Source organism: Wyeomyia smithii, chromosome 3, assembly GCF_029784165.1.
Source record: "Wyeomyia smithii strain HCP4-BCI-WySm-NY-G18 chromosome 3, ASM2978416v1, whole genome shotgun sequence".
NCBI classification, from domain to species: domain Eukaryota; kingdom Metazoa; phylum Arthropoda; class Insecta; order Diptera; family Culicidae; genus Wyeomyia; species Wyeomyia smithii.
In genome coordinates, this window is record NC_073696.1 from 48,318,200 (window position 1) to 48,332,438 (window position 14,239).

The following is a 14,239-nucleotide window of genomic DNA, read 5'->3' on the forward strand; positions in this document are numbered from 1 at the left end:
GAATGGAGACAATGGGCATCCTTGCTTGATACCCTTTCCTCTTTTGACCTCTTTCGATAGTTGATTATGCCATCTAACTCTAGTCCTTTCTTCCTTAATGCACCTCAGTGTCCGGTTTATGATGTGAGATGGCACCTCCAACCGTAATAATACGTCTTTCAGGTGCTCTAACTTTACATTATCGAATGCTTTTTTATATCTAGTGCAACTGCCACCAGCTTTTTCCTGAGTTCCAATACTCCTTCATTATTCGTCGAGCTATGAATATTTAATCCTCGGTAGACCTTCCTTCAGACATTTGTCTAGTTCTCCAATGAACCTTTTAAGTCGATTTTTAATCAATTTCGCATATGGCTTGTATCCGACGCAACATAAACTGATTCTTCTGAAGTGATTCGCTTCTCTGGGTCTGCCTATTTTTGGGATGGGTACTTGGATAGATTCTTCCATATTACTTGGTAGTACATTTGTCATTCAATTTTTTCTCCATATTTCCATTAGTTGCTGTACTGTTTCTTCGTCCGCGTCTGATTAATTCCATTCTTAACCCATCTGGACCTGCAGATTTCCCGTTACACGATCTTCGGATAATCCCACTCATTACCTCTACCGTCGGAGGCTCCGTCAGTGGACAAGTATCTTCTTCCTCTATAAAGTCTAATTCAGGTCCTTCGCTCTCCTTCAAAATTTCTTGCCACGTTCTCGTCGAAATATGCGCTTGTTTATAATTTTTCTTTGGTTTGAATTTCTTTAAAAACTGTCATGATTAGAACTAAGAATATTCTTACTAAAAACAGGACAAACCTTTGTCTTTTTTCGAATATAACTAAAAATTAACTAACTAAACACCTGCCCAAGCAGCACGCATTGTTGCAATGAAACAAATGCAACTCTCAATGCAGCATTCAAAGATTGTAATAAATCGCATCCTTTACTTATGTTTGAATAAATGCAAATAACCGTAAATAACCGAAAAAGCGCAGGAGGTGGAGCCTATATGCAACTAACAGTGCTATGTGAACCATCATCTGCATCGATAACCGCTGCAGTATAAAAAGAAAAGAGAGGAGAAATAAAGTTAAGTTTGTTTACCTTTACTGTCATTACTCTTCGGTGATGGTGTCGCGAAGTTTAATATAACTACATACATTATAAAAAATGTCGAATATATCGAACTTTTTCTCTACTAACGCTTCTGATAAGTATGTTATTCTACCTGCGATTCAAAATTTACCGTGCAAAAAATGTTGTTACTTCGTAATTATTCACGCGCCTTTTTATAAAGTGTTGTAAAAAAAATTTATGATTCAAACTCGCCAAATTATAAACAATGTTTTGGGAAACGATAGTTCAGAAAACCTTGCTCAGTGGATTTGCAGTATTAATCATGCGTAATATGGAATAACAAAACCATATTTCCAAGAATAATCATTTATCATTCGTTTATATCAGAGATGGCTGTTTACTGTGTGGTAATTTTAGCGAATATATGGTTCAACAAGATGTTACTATACATTTTCATCACTAGTTTGCTTTCCTTAGAAGAAAACGTTAGTGAAACAACAATATGCAACATCATGTGACATTATCGTTATTTAAAAGCATCATGAAATATGCAGTTGGAAATAGATTGCAGAAAACTATTGAGCAATTTCTAGTTTTCAGTTACGAGAATGATACACGTAAATAACAAAATGTTGCTAAATTCTTTTATATTTCTTCAGAGTAACCGAAAAAGTTTCTTGTACCGTTAAAAAAGTTTTAAAACAACAAATATTGAGTAGTCTCATTCGAAAACATGTTGCAAGTGCTGCTTGGTTGAATACCATCCAAGCTCATTTCTGACGGGATATTCTTAAATAATTGATCAAAAATTGTTCTGATTAAGAAATTTCTATCTTTATCGATTCTTTTTATTCTTAAAATGTTATCAGAGCGGAATATAATACTGCATATAGTCTATTATCCTCGTTTCTTTTGTTTTCCTTCATCTCTTCGCTCTCTTTTAATTTTACAATTTTCTTTCTACATCCAATTTGGCTTCTGGATTTTTTTTTTTCAGCAATTTCATTTGATTATTAGTTATAAAACTGTCGTAGCTAATTCCGTTGAAGTAAAGGTGCAAACATCTTTCTCCTGTTTTTGTCGCATTTCCCGTCTCATCGAACCATCCACCTTTTTTCCATATTCTCATCGGTATTTCTAGCCTTATTAATACTCCCAAATATCTCATTTGTACTCCAATCCCTAATCTTTCATTTTTTTCTAGTGGAAGATTTAGAGCTCTATGTTATTGCCAGTGTTCTTCTTGTACACCAGCGCACTTAGGGATCCAGAAACTCCTCGATAGGACGACACTGGGGAAAGTTCGTTGGGTTCCATTTCTTAGGCATGTACGTATCTGTTTTTCCTTGAGGTACGTCAAAGTCTTCTTGGCGTAATGGGAAGACGCCTTGCCCGGTCAGAAGACGTACTTTCCATCAGAATGATGCTCCTCCAAGAACGGAACCAATCTTCCTGGTACATCTTATAGTTGATAGCAAGTCAGTCATGATCTTAGCCAGATGGCCACTACTAATCTTTCGTTGACTTTTCGGGATGCCAGGATCCGGTTAACAATGCTCACGAGCACATTTTCGTTTCGAAAGTGTCTAGTGTAAACTTTTTTCCTTGACTACCATGCGTTTCGAAGAACCGTGGGGCTCGCGAAGTGCTTGTTGTTTCGACGCCATCTTTAATCGAACTGACAGCATCCGAGCGACCCGCTTCTAGAGAGCCTAGGGAGCATTCCTCTCGATGAGAAAATTTTTTACGTTCTTGAATTTTCTTACAGGAAGTTATTGAAATAGGTCCCTTTTGTTATTTTTGAACACCCGTTACAACCAAAACGGCGGCAATACCAGCGAGTTAGATACCGGCTTTGAGCGCTATCCACACTGTTTCCGGGCCGTGTATGCTTCTCTCTGGGATTTTCTATGCGTTCACACTGCTCCGGGTTCGAACCATACCTGCACCGTGTTCTTACTGAGAAATGATGATTTGTGTATGTGAAAGAACGTCTTCGGTACTTTTTTTTTCACTACTCAACCGCACTTCGCGCGAAATATGTCACTACTACATTCATACATCAACGCGAGTGTCAGTCGTGTACTCTGTTTCATCTAATGTCTGCTTCACGAACGCACTTTGGTGTGAATGCGTTCGTAAAGCAGACATTAGATGAAGCAAATGTTTACTTATTTGCAAAAAATAAAATCCCTTCCAAAAATTGAAAATTTTTGCTTTGTCTAATGCCTGCTTAAGAACGAATACAATCAATCTCAAACGTGCACGAATGACATACGGCGCGGATCCTGCCGGTGCCAGTCCCGAAACAGTTTCATAATGCTCGTCACGTACTCTGCATCCAGTCGTCTGATCAAGTGGCAGACGATCAGCGACAGTACCTATGTGTATGTTGATTGAGAATAAAAGAGAGAATATTGACTCGGGCCACGCACAGCATAATCGAACCTCGCGGCTCAACAGCCAGAACTCCCAGGCTGCAAAGGAATACTCGGAAGAGCTTGGCGTACTGCCTCTCGAGTACGGCTGATGCAGGGTTCGCACAGTTATCAGGGAGACCGCAATGGCAACACTAGAAGTGGAGACACCTATCGGCAGAAACGACTGGTATAATAAAAACCAGACCTGGCGATTTTTCTCATGCTTGGACCTGGGTATGCCCGAGCAAGTCGATGAGGGAGAACAAAGCCAATGACATGATCACGATTCTTGAACGATAGAAGTGCCAGCAAAAGGATCACAACAATGCGGATGGGAACCATCTCACAGATGCCAGCGAGGTGGTCGAAAGGTTGAAGCGACCTTGAAGGCACCGCAGAAAAACAAGCAGAAACGGAACAGGAATTTATTTTGTGATCGGAAAACTGAGGAACTACAGAACCGCCGGCAAAGACGGGCTGCCGAGTGAGCTCTTCACGTATGGTAAAGAGGCGAGATGCACTGCACTTGGTGGGTCACTTCGAGGTTTTGGAAGGGTGCAAAGCTACCAAACAAAATGGATGGAGAGAGTCGTCTCAAAGGGCGCAAACTGGAGCGCTTATGGCAGAGTTAGGCCTCGATTTCGGTATAGGACGCACGTCGCGTATTGTGTAGATGTGTTGTGCGCTTTTTTGTCCTGTTTAGTTGTGTATCCAGCGAAAGTTATCACGCGGATTCGTGTAGACCAGATAAGGTTGTTCCACTAGCCCGAGATTCGAGTGTTTGTGTTTGATTTTAGCTCACCGGTTAGGGTAAGCCAAGGCTTTCGCTACCCCCGTCTAAATGCAAAGAAGTAGCAGGAAAACAACATCCCGCCGAGGACCGTTGCAGTGACTGGTGGATACCTCGAGCTGCAGGAGCAGCTGAAAGCAGTCCTGGACGACTACCACCGTCCTGTAAGGGTTTCACCGGGTAAATTTAAGTGTGTACAGGGTGTCCTCCTGTTACAAGGGTTGAAAAAAGGTGATGGACTTTCTTGTTTGCTGTGCAACATCGCTTTTGAGGATATGATCCTGAAGCTACGTGAGTCACGATTTTCACCAAGTCGATTCAGTTTCTAGGTCACGCGGATGACTTTGGCATCATAGAACGTAACTTTGCGACGGTGGACAAAAGCTGCGCCCGCCTGAAAGTCGAAGCCAGACGAATCGGACTGCACACGCAAAAGTTCAAGCTTACATCAACCGATGTGTCCTCTCAAAACGCACATTAAATGGTCTGGCTTTGCACAACAAATGTGTCAAAAATAGAACGCAACAGTTGCGCAATGAATACATTGACAGACATCGAAATCAGAATATGTATAATACACACAAAAACGTGGTGTTTCGGTAGACTTCGGTTTTGGGCATACAATCACCCCCAAGGGTGCTCAGAAAACCGCTGGTTACTTTCGCGAGTCGATGCGTATCAAAGGCTCGTGCATCCCTAATCACCGTCAGCAACCGAAACAACCAACAGCGAGCCTTGTTGCAACAGAATTTACCGACGCTGCTGCCAGTAACGTGGAACCGAATGCATATGAATAAAATCAGAGTCGTCGCGTAATGCAAAATGTTTTAAACAAATCCAATATCTTTTTAATTGTTATTGATTCGACGATGTTTTTGAATTCCCGGATTCATGATAGTGAATCGATCAGTTTATGTTTGCATTAACCTAGTCAGTACCAAGATCATCAGTGTTGATTACTGCTTGCACTGCTTTAACGATAGCAGCATTCTGAAAAATCATCATGGCAATACTAGCACCGGTTAATACTTCAAAAGTGTTCTGATTTTGAGCTGCCCAATACATTGAACATTTGCTAGAGCACCAAATGCGTTATGAGCAACACACATTCGTTGTACTGGTTCCGAAACAGTACAAAAGATGCTCTAAAAAGACGCAATATTGGTGCGGTTACACACAGTCCAACTTTTGCGTGCAGATAGGGTAAATTAACCTATAGTGGACCCCTTTCCAGTAGTGGACCACCCGTCAGATTAACTCATATTTTACGAAAATTCGAAGGATTTTCAGAAAAAAATCTCGGGAAACATTTTATGCAGCCAATCTGCAACACAAACTTTTATAATTTCCGATTTATGTAAAGAAAAATTTAAATGATCTGCCGGGTGGTCCATTAGAATTAAGGAAAGGGCTCCACTATAGGTTAATTTACCCTAAATGCGCTGCAAGGAGAATAGAATCAGCCTTACCTCTATAGACGACAATGAGCTTGGGCTGGTCGACGAGTTCGTGTGTTTTAAAAATCTAGGAACGCATTCAGACTGGGAATCGTACCTGCTTTTCACTTCGGAAGACACTGTGATCGAATCGGGTGTGACGATACAGATCGAAGGATACTATCGGGTTACGCGACTGAGTAACATGGCGATAACTTCATGACACAGTTCTAGTTCCTACGGTTCTCGTCTGATTGGTAAGGTTATGTATTATAGCATGAAAATTCCGAAATTCCGAGTAAGAAGTGACGAAGCGGCAGCAGCTGAATAATATGTAGTCAAGTTGATTTTCCCAACGAATCGCGACGTTGCAGTGCAACGACTGGCAGGGCACTTCGTCTTTTACCTTCCCCAAGAAGGCAGCTCCAAGGTAAAGTTCATTTCACAATCCCAAAAATTTTGTCGCGAAAAATGAGGAGGAATTGATAGAAGAAACAAAGGAAAAGTTCAAAAACTTACCTACACACATGTTTCCGTTCGCCATGACGAGTGTTCCGATTAGTTGCCGGAGGGCTGCTCGCAAGGCGTAGATTTTTTTTGCAAGTATCTAATACAATTAGCTTCCATAAGAAATTTACAAGCTCATTTATCGGTCGTAGTTTTGTTTTCACCATCCGAATAAAGCCCGTTTTTAATGCGAAAGTTATACTGTAGAAAAAATCGTTGAATCGTTCTGATGAACCAGAGACTTAAAACAATTAAATCGATCGTTCTCTACCCTACCAGAGTAGAAATAAAAGGAAGACATCGCGCGCACATGTTCAGCCATATTGCAAACGGCTTGACAGTTATTAGTTATTCGTTATCGCTCCATTAGTTGACCCAACATTGCTTTTAAAATAAGTTCTGTACATTCAATCAAAACACATCCCTATGTGCAACACCAATTTTCTCACTAGCACCTCGTCAAGCACACAAACCATGCGCCCCCTTTTGGTCTTAATCACCCATTCGCCCTTTCAGTTAGTACCTTAATGCAACGCGATGATGTCGAAACAAACAATGGCACAGCAGAACAAAAAAAGGTTTCGAAAAGTGTCGCAAAGTAATGTCTTTTTCAGTGCGCACAAAAGTGCACGTCCCATTTCGCACAGTACCGCGAGTACCAGTGCGGTTTTGTCATGACTATCGATCCAGTGCAATTTGCTTAGCCATATAAAATAACACCTGAAGCAAGGCAATGCAACCGGTGACGACGATGGTCTTTGTGCGACAGTTTGCGGAGTGCGAGGGAGGAGGATGGGAGGTGGTAAACTCGATGCGCGGATAATTTATTAGATGCGCCAGCCAGCAGTGTCAGCGATAATCGCCGGTGTCTGCTATCTATCGAGAACTGCTGTTGGGCCGACAATAGTCAATCAATCGTGCCGAAGGTGGCATCGAGACACCCGTTTCGACACTTTAGTGCATCCGCCCGCCTGTTGGGGGTATTCCCTCGTCAAAATGGGGCAAACGATGAAAATACGCAAAAATGATGATTTTTGCGAAGCATGAAGTACATCAAATAAAAATAATAATAAAAATCGCCTAGACAAATGGATCACAAAACAACATAGAAACGATTTAATTTTCGACCATTATTCAAACACATGGGGGCCACGTAAACATAACCGCCTTTCGTGAAAAATCTCATATGTAGCGTGAAGGCCTTCCGTCATAGCGATTACTATGCGACAATTTGGTCGTTAATCATCCAGCCTTTCGTTGACAGCTTCGAGGACAGCCAAGTTAGTTGGCATTAGTGGCGCCTGAACAGAGCAGCGAACAGCGATGGCTTGGAAGACAATACGTAACACGATCGCTGTAAGCATATAAGCATATGTATACTTCATAAATATGCATACGGTAAGCGAACCTGCAAAGATGAGCCCTAAGATCGAGATGTATCATTCATCGATGAGCGGATTAACAACTCGAGAAAAAAGAACGCACTACTACCAGACGGAGTTTTAAGTCACTTGATTACAGCAGTACACGAGTAATAAATTACCAACCCACCTATGCTATTTTACTTCTTTGTTAGCAGATGCAACTAAATATTCTGGCTTGCCACAGGAATCATACTGTGATAGAATGGTTTTTAATGGCGTATCCAATTTCGTCATGATATATTTTTATTGCGACCATTTTCAGCAAACATCAACTTTTGTTTTTCAACCGTGGGCATCGCTTGTAATTGCAAATCTGATGTTCTCAGCTGCGTTTAAAAATCAGAACAGAACCTTGATTCTGCATATGCAAAAGGGAATTTAATTATCTCATCTACCATACGCGTACGAGGCGAAGGGGGCTTGAAACTCCTACCCAGAAACGAACGAAAAATATGCTTTTGATCATAGATTCATGAGATAACTAAACAAATTCCACCATAAAATTCTGTTTGACGAAAAATTCATAAAACATCAGTTTCTTGAATGAACAGTGCGTAAACTATTCCACCTCCAACTTATTTGGTTTTTATGCAACCTTAAGAAAAGCTTCGCAAAACACACATCTTTCATCTAAATATTGACATAACTAATAACTGCCGAACTGCAACAATCATAAATTCGCATTTTACTCAGAAAGAAAGAAACCAAAAATACCTAACCATCAACTCAGAGTAGCCATGAAGAATAAGAACAGGAAACAATTCGAAAAATCTAAATCTGGCGGGTGAATAGAGTGCATGGGAAACTAGTCTAAACAATTGAAGAAAATTATGCCACGCTCATCCTAAAAAACTGATTCCGTGACCTTACCAGCAAACGAGACTATCTTTACTATCTTCTTTCTGTCACTAAGAATATTCTTCGATTTCAAGCGTAAGACGAGAGTAAAATCGAGTAAAATTGAGTTCGAGCTTATTTCAAAATGTGTGATTTGCAAGTTTATCAGAATGGTACAAGGTTTAAATTTTGTCAATCTCATCGGTCAGAGGTTTTTTTTACTGGTTATACAAATCACTGTGCGTATCCTCTCCTGATTCGATGGTAACGTTTAACATCGCAACGGACGGTTTCAATGCCACCAACTATGATCCTAGATTGGCAAAACCATCTACGGACATCTATAAATTACAGTCATTAAAGCTGCGAAGGATGATTTAATTCTAGCGATATATATTATAATATCATCATCTTAAGTAATGGCAATTTTATCACACATAATCATACCTTCTAGTAGCGGCAAAATTGAACGGTAATAATATCGAAATTATACAGTCAAAAAGCGGACCTTATGGTTCGTTTTAGTTTTTTTGCTGAACATAACTTGTGTACGATACCGAATGCGATCTGGGTGGAAAACAAAATCCAGTTGAACTCGTCCTCACAGCCGACATCGCCAAACCTAAGACAATCATTCTCTCCAGACATTCCTCCTTGATTGGTCAAAAATGTGTGCTAACAAAAGCAGAAGCGCTCATCAGTATGCACCAACTGGTTCACAGAAAAGTTGAACTTTACCAGTAAAACAACTACTACGAATATCGACACCGAGACGAGACTGGTAGCATCACCAGAACCGGATTCCACAAATCAGCAGCAAACCGGCGGTGGAGATACACTTAAACTAATAAACACCCCTCCCCACTCCTACCCTGCCAAGACAAGCTTAGTCTGGGGAATGTCTGAACGCGGCCAAGTTTTAAAACAATTACCGCTGAGCGCATAGAATCGATGCTGTGTGACCTCCAAATGCCAGCGAATCCGGACCAGTCACTATCTCCTGCCATAGGGGAACAGCAAGATGCAGAGCAGAGCAGGGTTGATATTTGTTGACACTCTTGAGTGAAAGTGAAAAAAAGCATCCATAAACGTTATTTTTTTACAATCCTTTCAGAGTTCTCCCTTCCCGCTTTTTGCATGGAAGTGAACTGTCAAAACACCTCATTATATTTCATGCGATAAAAGCAAGACAACAAAATCAGTTTATCAGTTAACGAAGATTGTCAAGGCATCGGTCAGTGTCAGTGAAACAGTGTTTCGGTAAGGTTCATTTTGGTTAAGTGGACTGTTTGTTTTTCTTTTTCGCTTTGAAGTGAAGATCATTTGGTTGGATTTGTCGTCAAATTTTATTCCGTAACCGTGAACGATGAGCGCGATCTATTTCATCTGAGTATAACAGCACGTTACTAGGACGAAAATCTAGTGTATCTGAAAGAGTGGATCATTGGAAGTGAAAATTGAAAATGGTTGGCTGTAATTTTCGAAGAATTTTGCTGGGGAAAATGACTTTTATCAGCACTGGAGCAGAGATTTACTTCGCTTACATTGGGAACATTATTAATGTGATCAGTCCCTCGGTAGGCTAAATAAAATGGTAAAATATAAGAAATAGAAAAGTTGCAATTTAACACGGACTCCAATCTACCAAAACAAATCCCTAGGGATGATGTGATATGATGTGCGAATAGTTGCTAATGTCAAACAGTTAACGTAAAAATAACTCTTCATTAGCATGTTAATTGTGTAGATAACGTCCACTTCATGTCAAGAACCCCTAACACCACATTAAATCCATGTTCAGCTGTGTCTTAACCTCGCGGACTCGAACCACTCGAAAAACCTGTTCTTGAACAAATCAATATACCCAACCGGATTCCAAAAGCTTTTCGCAGTCAAACTAAGAAAAAAAACAGGAGGGTTATGTGCAAAGCCACGACCGCAAGGTTGAAGTAGAATACTTTTACAGGAAAGATAACCCGGCGTGTCAGCCATTTTTTCTAGTAAATAAACGTTAACTAATCAGATCAATCGAACTTTGCGGATTGACCATTTTCAATAATATAGTAAGTTGCTTGTCATGGTTGAGGCTTCCCAGCAAACAAATTGGTTCATATAAGTCGCGCTCAACTCTGTTAAGTGAACCCTTATTTGGTAAAAAATGACCTATAAGATGCATGGAATGCGCTTATGTGTACAAATCTGAAGGGCATATACGTACATTGTAAAAAAATTGGTTACGATTTTGTATAACTTCGCATGATATCTCAAATGGCCTCATTTGAAACTTCAAATTGCATTCTGTACGACTTAGAGGATTGACGCATTTTACAATTTTATATGACACGTTGAATGGCTTCATATATTACATTATATTGCGTTTTATAGGATTTAAATTTTATACGATACAAACAAATTTAATATTGCATCTTTTGTAATTTCAAACTTGTCCATTTGAACGACTTAGATTTAACATCCTTATACAATTTTTGGTTTGCTGGGTTGACAATTTTCAAATTTTGAAAAGGAATTTTTTCGGATGTCGTGCTCATGACTGAAGGAAAAGATAATTCAGTACGTTTTGAGACACGGAGATGAAGTAAAATTTATACTTTTGCAAATTTAAAAATGTGAATTAACTTATTAGAAAATAATAACTCTTCAATCAGGTTTTTATTTCATCCTGAAAAGGACGATTTGTTGTTCATTTCAGTATCGGATAAGATGCCGATCACATCTTTGCGTTATCACTGGCAGGGTGAATAAAGTATTCCTTGTGATAAAGTAAACAATGAAATGCTGATATAACACTCAAAACTAGACGGCTCACGTGGCCGCTTTCCGCCATCGTTGGTATCCACTGCACTGCTAGTGCTGCTGCTAAAGGAGGACGACTACTGTTGTTGCTGTCTAGAACTATTATGAGCGGCTATGGCTGAAACAGGCTCTTATATAGGCCAAATAGCATGTTTTCAATTGCATGGTATATGATTCTGTCGACCGTGCTTGGGAAGCAATCATATAACGACCAATCAGAGGTCGAATCTTTCGTCTTGACTATTTTCAATAGTACAAAAGTTTGAATAATAAAATTACAATTATCTTATTTTGGGAAGAATCTTAGAAGATTTTCCAATCTATTGCTGCAAGAACGAAGGAAATCCATCGAATACTAACCGATTTATTAGCATTTGAAATTGGACATATTTTTCACTTTTTTCGGTTTTAGATTTTCATTTCACATCCCTATGTAGCCGAACTTCCTGAAAAAAGTATTCTACTTCAAAATGCCTTATCTAGATCCATTCTATACACGGGATATCGCACATCTCTAACGTGTTTTTTCTTCGCCACTTTTTTCTTTCAGTGTTCTTCTAGTCACGCTGATCGCCATCGGTTTTCGGCACAGCGCAGATGGCGCCGATTTGAAGGAACGGGCACGCGCTGCCCTCCTGCTGGAGAAGTCCAACACCGGCGGCCAGTCGCAGCAGTGCCGTGTGGCCCAGCCGCTGCCATGTCCGCCGAGCAAGTTTAGATCCGCCTCGGGCGAGTGTAACAACTTCAACCATCGCTACTGGGGCGCCCGGGGCGATCCGTTCCTGCGGCTGCTGAAGCCGGATTACGCTGATGGTGAGTGTGTGTTATTTTGACGCTTGATAGATGGTGACTTTAGAGCAGAATTCAAATTGTACAATAAACCCGCGTTATTTTATGCGGAATTATATTAGTTCAAGATTTTAGGAGTTTGGGCAAAAATCACCACGCGCCTCCACAGTCACTCTACAACTATGGGTCAGCCAACGTGTTATCTGAATATTCAAAAATGAATATAAAATCGCAAAAATAATTCACTACCATTATTTTGTAATTTACTACCAATGTTTTACCAAACACTGATACTGAGACAAACACACCATTCGCAGAATATGCCAATCAGTTTTTGTAATGCAATACAGGCAGTAACTGAGCGCACTACAAAATAATTCGTTCTTCGTAATACAGCGACGATAGCAAGCGGTCTACATTGCTACCTTGAGGTACGCGGAAACCGCGGGATTATATGTTCTCCGGTTTCACAGAGAGAACTAAGATGCCTTAATTTGGCTGGCAGTAGTGTAGTCGATCGCCGCTTGATGTCAGTGAACACCGTGTCAACCAACTTGTACTCTATTTTCCGTATGTTGCAAACAAAAAGAACTGAACTTAACTAGATTAGTACTAACTGAGTGACCATGAAAAAGGAGACGCTGGGACCGAACTCAGAAGCATTTTGTACATTATAAATTGAAGTACTATCGGTAGCGAGAACACTAGAGAACTGCAGAGCAAAAAGGTTGCAGATATCTTCAGTATTGCTGGAAGATTAATCGCAAAGTGTCATTTGAACTGGAAGCTTAGTTTCCTTGCGTTTTTAACCAAAAAGGTTCGGGATTTAGCTAAAGATCAAGTTGCTTCCACGAAACCTCGAATCTCAAGTAGAGAAAACGATTATAAGTCGAGTATTGGTTCTAGCAAATTCTTGTTTAGTGATGGGTATCTCGAGAATGGGAGTACTTCCTGAACGCAGCGGATCTCTTACGTTTTAGTCGACGAAGCCGTAGATTTGAACACAATGGTTTCAGTTTTGGCCTGGGTCGAGAAACGAATTTATGAAAAAGTGTCAAGAGTAGTTGACTGAAAAGTGTTGCGGCCATTTTTACATCTTCTCTGACCAGTCTGTTGAGTTGAAAGCTTCATTCAACAGTACAGAAGAAACCACACTCTTTATCATCAGGTATCTCGTAATATCTAAATAGAGGTGAACAGCTGAGCGGACAAGAACTTGAGGATCAACTTTGGTAACATTTGGATTAACTGCATTTTTATTAGAAAACACCAAGTCCAAGGCTCGATCACGGTTATTCGTTAACGAATTAATCTGCTATATGTCTAGTAATGATACTCTATCCTTAAGTGCACTATTTGCAGCAAAGAATACAAAAAGTTTTTTTTACAAATTCCAGTCACAAGTCGTTGAGAGTATCGACAATTGAAAATTTTGGAAAAAAAATCATGGTTCGTAAACAGTAGGTTATAGATTGATAGTTAGCATTTGAATTTGCTGTGGATATTCTCAGCTATTCAGATAAATATGATCAAGGAAAAAGTTCTACAGAAACGATGAAAAACGTAAAAACACATTAAAACTAGGCCAACGAAAGAAAAAATCCAAATAAAAGTGTACAGTTCATTTATCTTATTCACTACCATTTTCATTGAATTTTCATACTAAAACGTATTTGAGAACAATAATTTTGGCAATAAGTTCGTTGCCGAGATAAGCGACGTATGTTTTTGTCCGATTTTATTCGAGAATAAAAAGTTCATACCGAGGAAACAATTTTATTACAGGTATATGAATAAACACTTATTTTTTTAAATTTTTCATGATGGTTTCAAGAATGTTGAGGAATTAATCTTAAGGTATTTTTGTTTTTTAATGACTGAGAATATGTACCATAACATACTTTTTTCGATTCTACGAAATAATCAAGAAACTAATTAAATTAATTTGCAGTTTTTGTGCCTACATGATTGAAAGTAGTGAAAAAATGAGAAAACCACTTTGGCTAGTTCATATTGATGGAACCCTCGGGCACCAAGGGGTCAAACGGTTTTTAGAAAAGCCAATTTTTTTCTACCACAAATGAAAGCCCTATCATTCCTCTTTAAAGCGACGTGCTAGTTGTAGGAAGTTTAATGACAAATTCAAGAGAAATAGAT

General features: G+C 39.7%; 1 protein-coding gene across 2 annotated transcripts in view; it reads left to right on the top strand.

Moving 5' to 3' along the window:
- Positions 1 to 14,239, top strand: part of LOC129731820 (uncharacterized) — a 98,282-nt gene that overhangs the window by 59,110 nt on the left and 24,933 nt on the right. For both annotated transcript variants that reach the window (XM_055692143.1, XM_055692144.1), the window contains exon 3: positions 11,844 to 12,106. In XM_055692143.1, the coding sequence (XP_055548118.1) occupies positions 11,844 to 12,106 (263 nt within the window). The remainder of the gene's footprint in view (positions 1 to 11,843; positions 12,107 to 14,239) is intronic.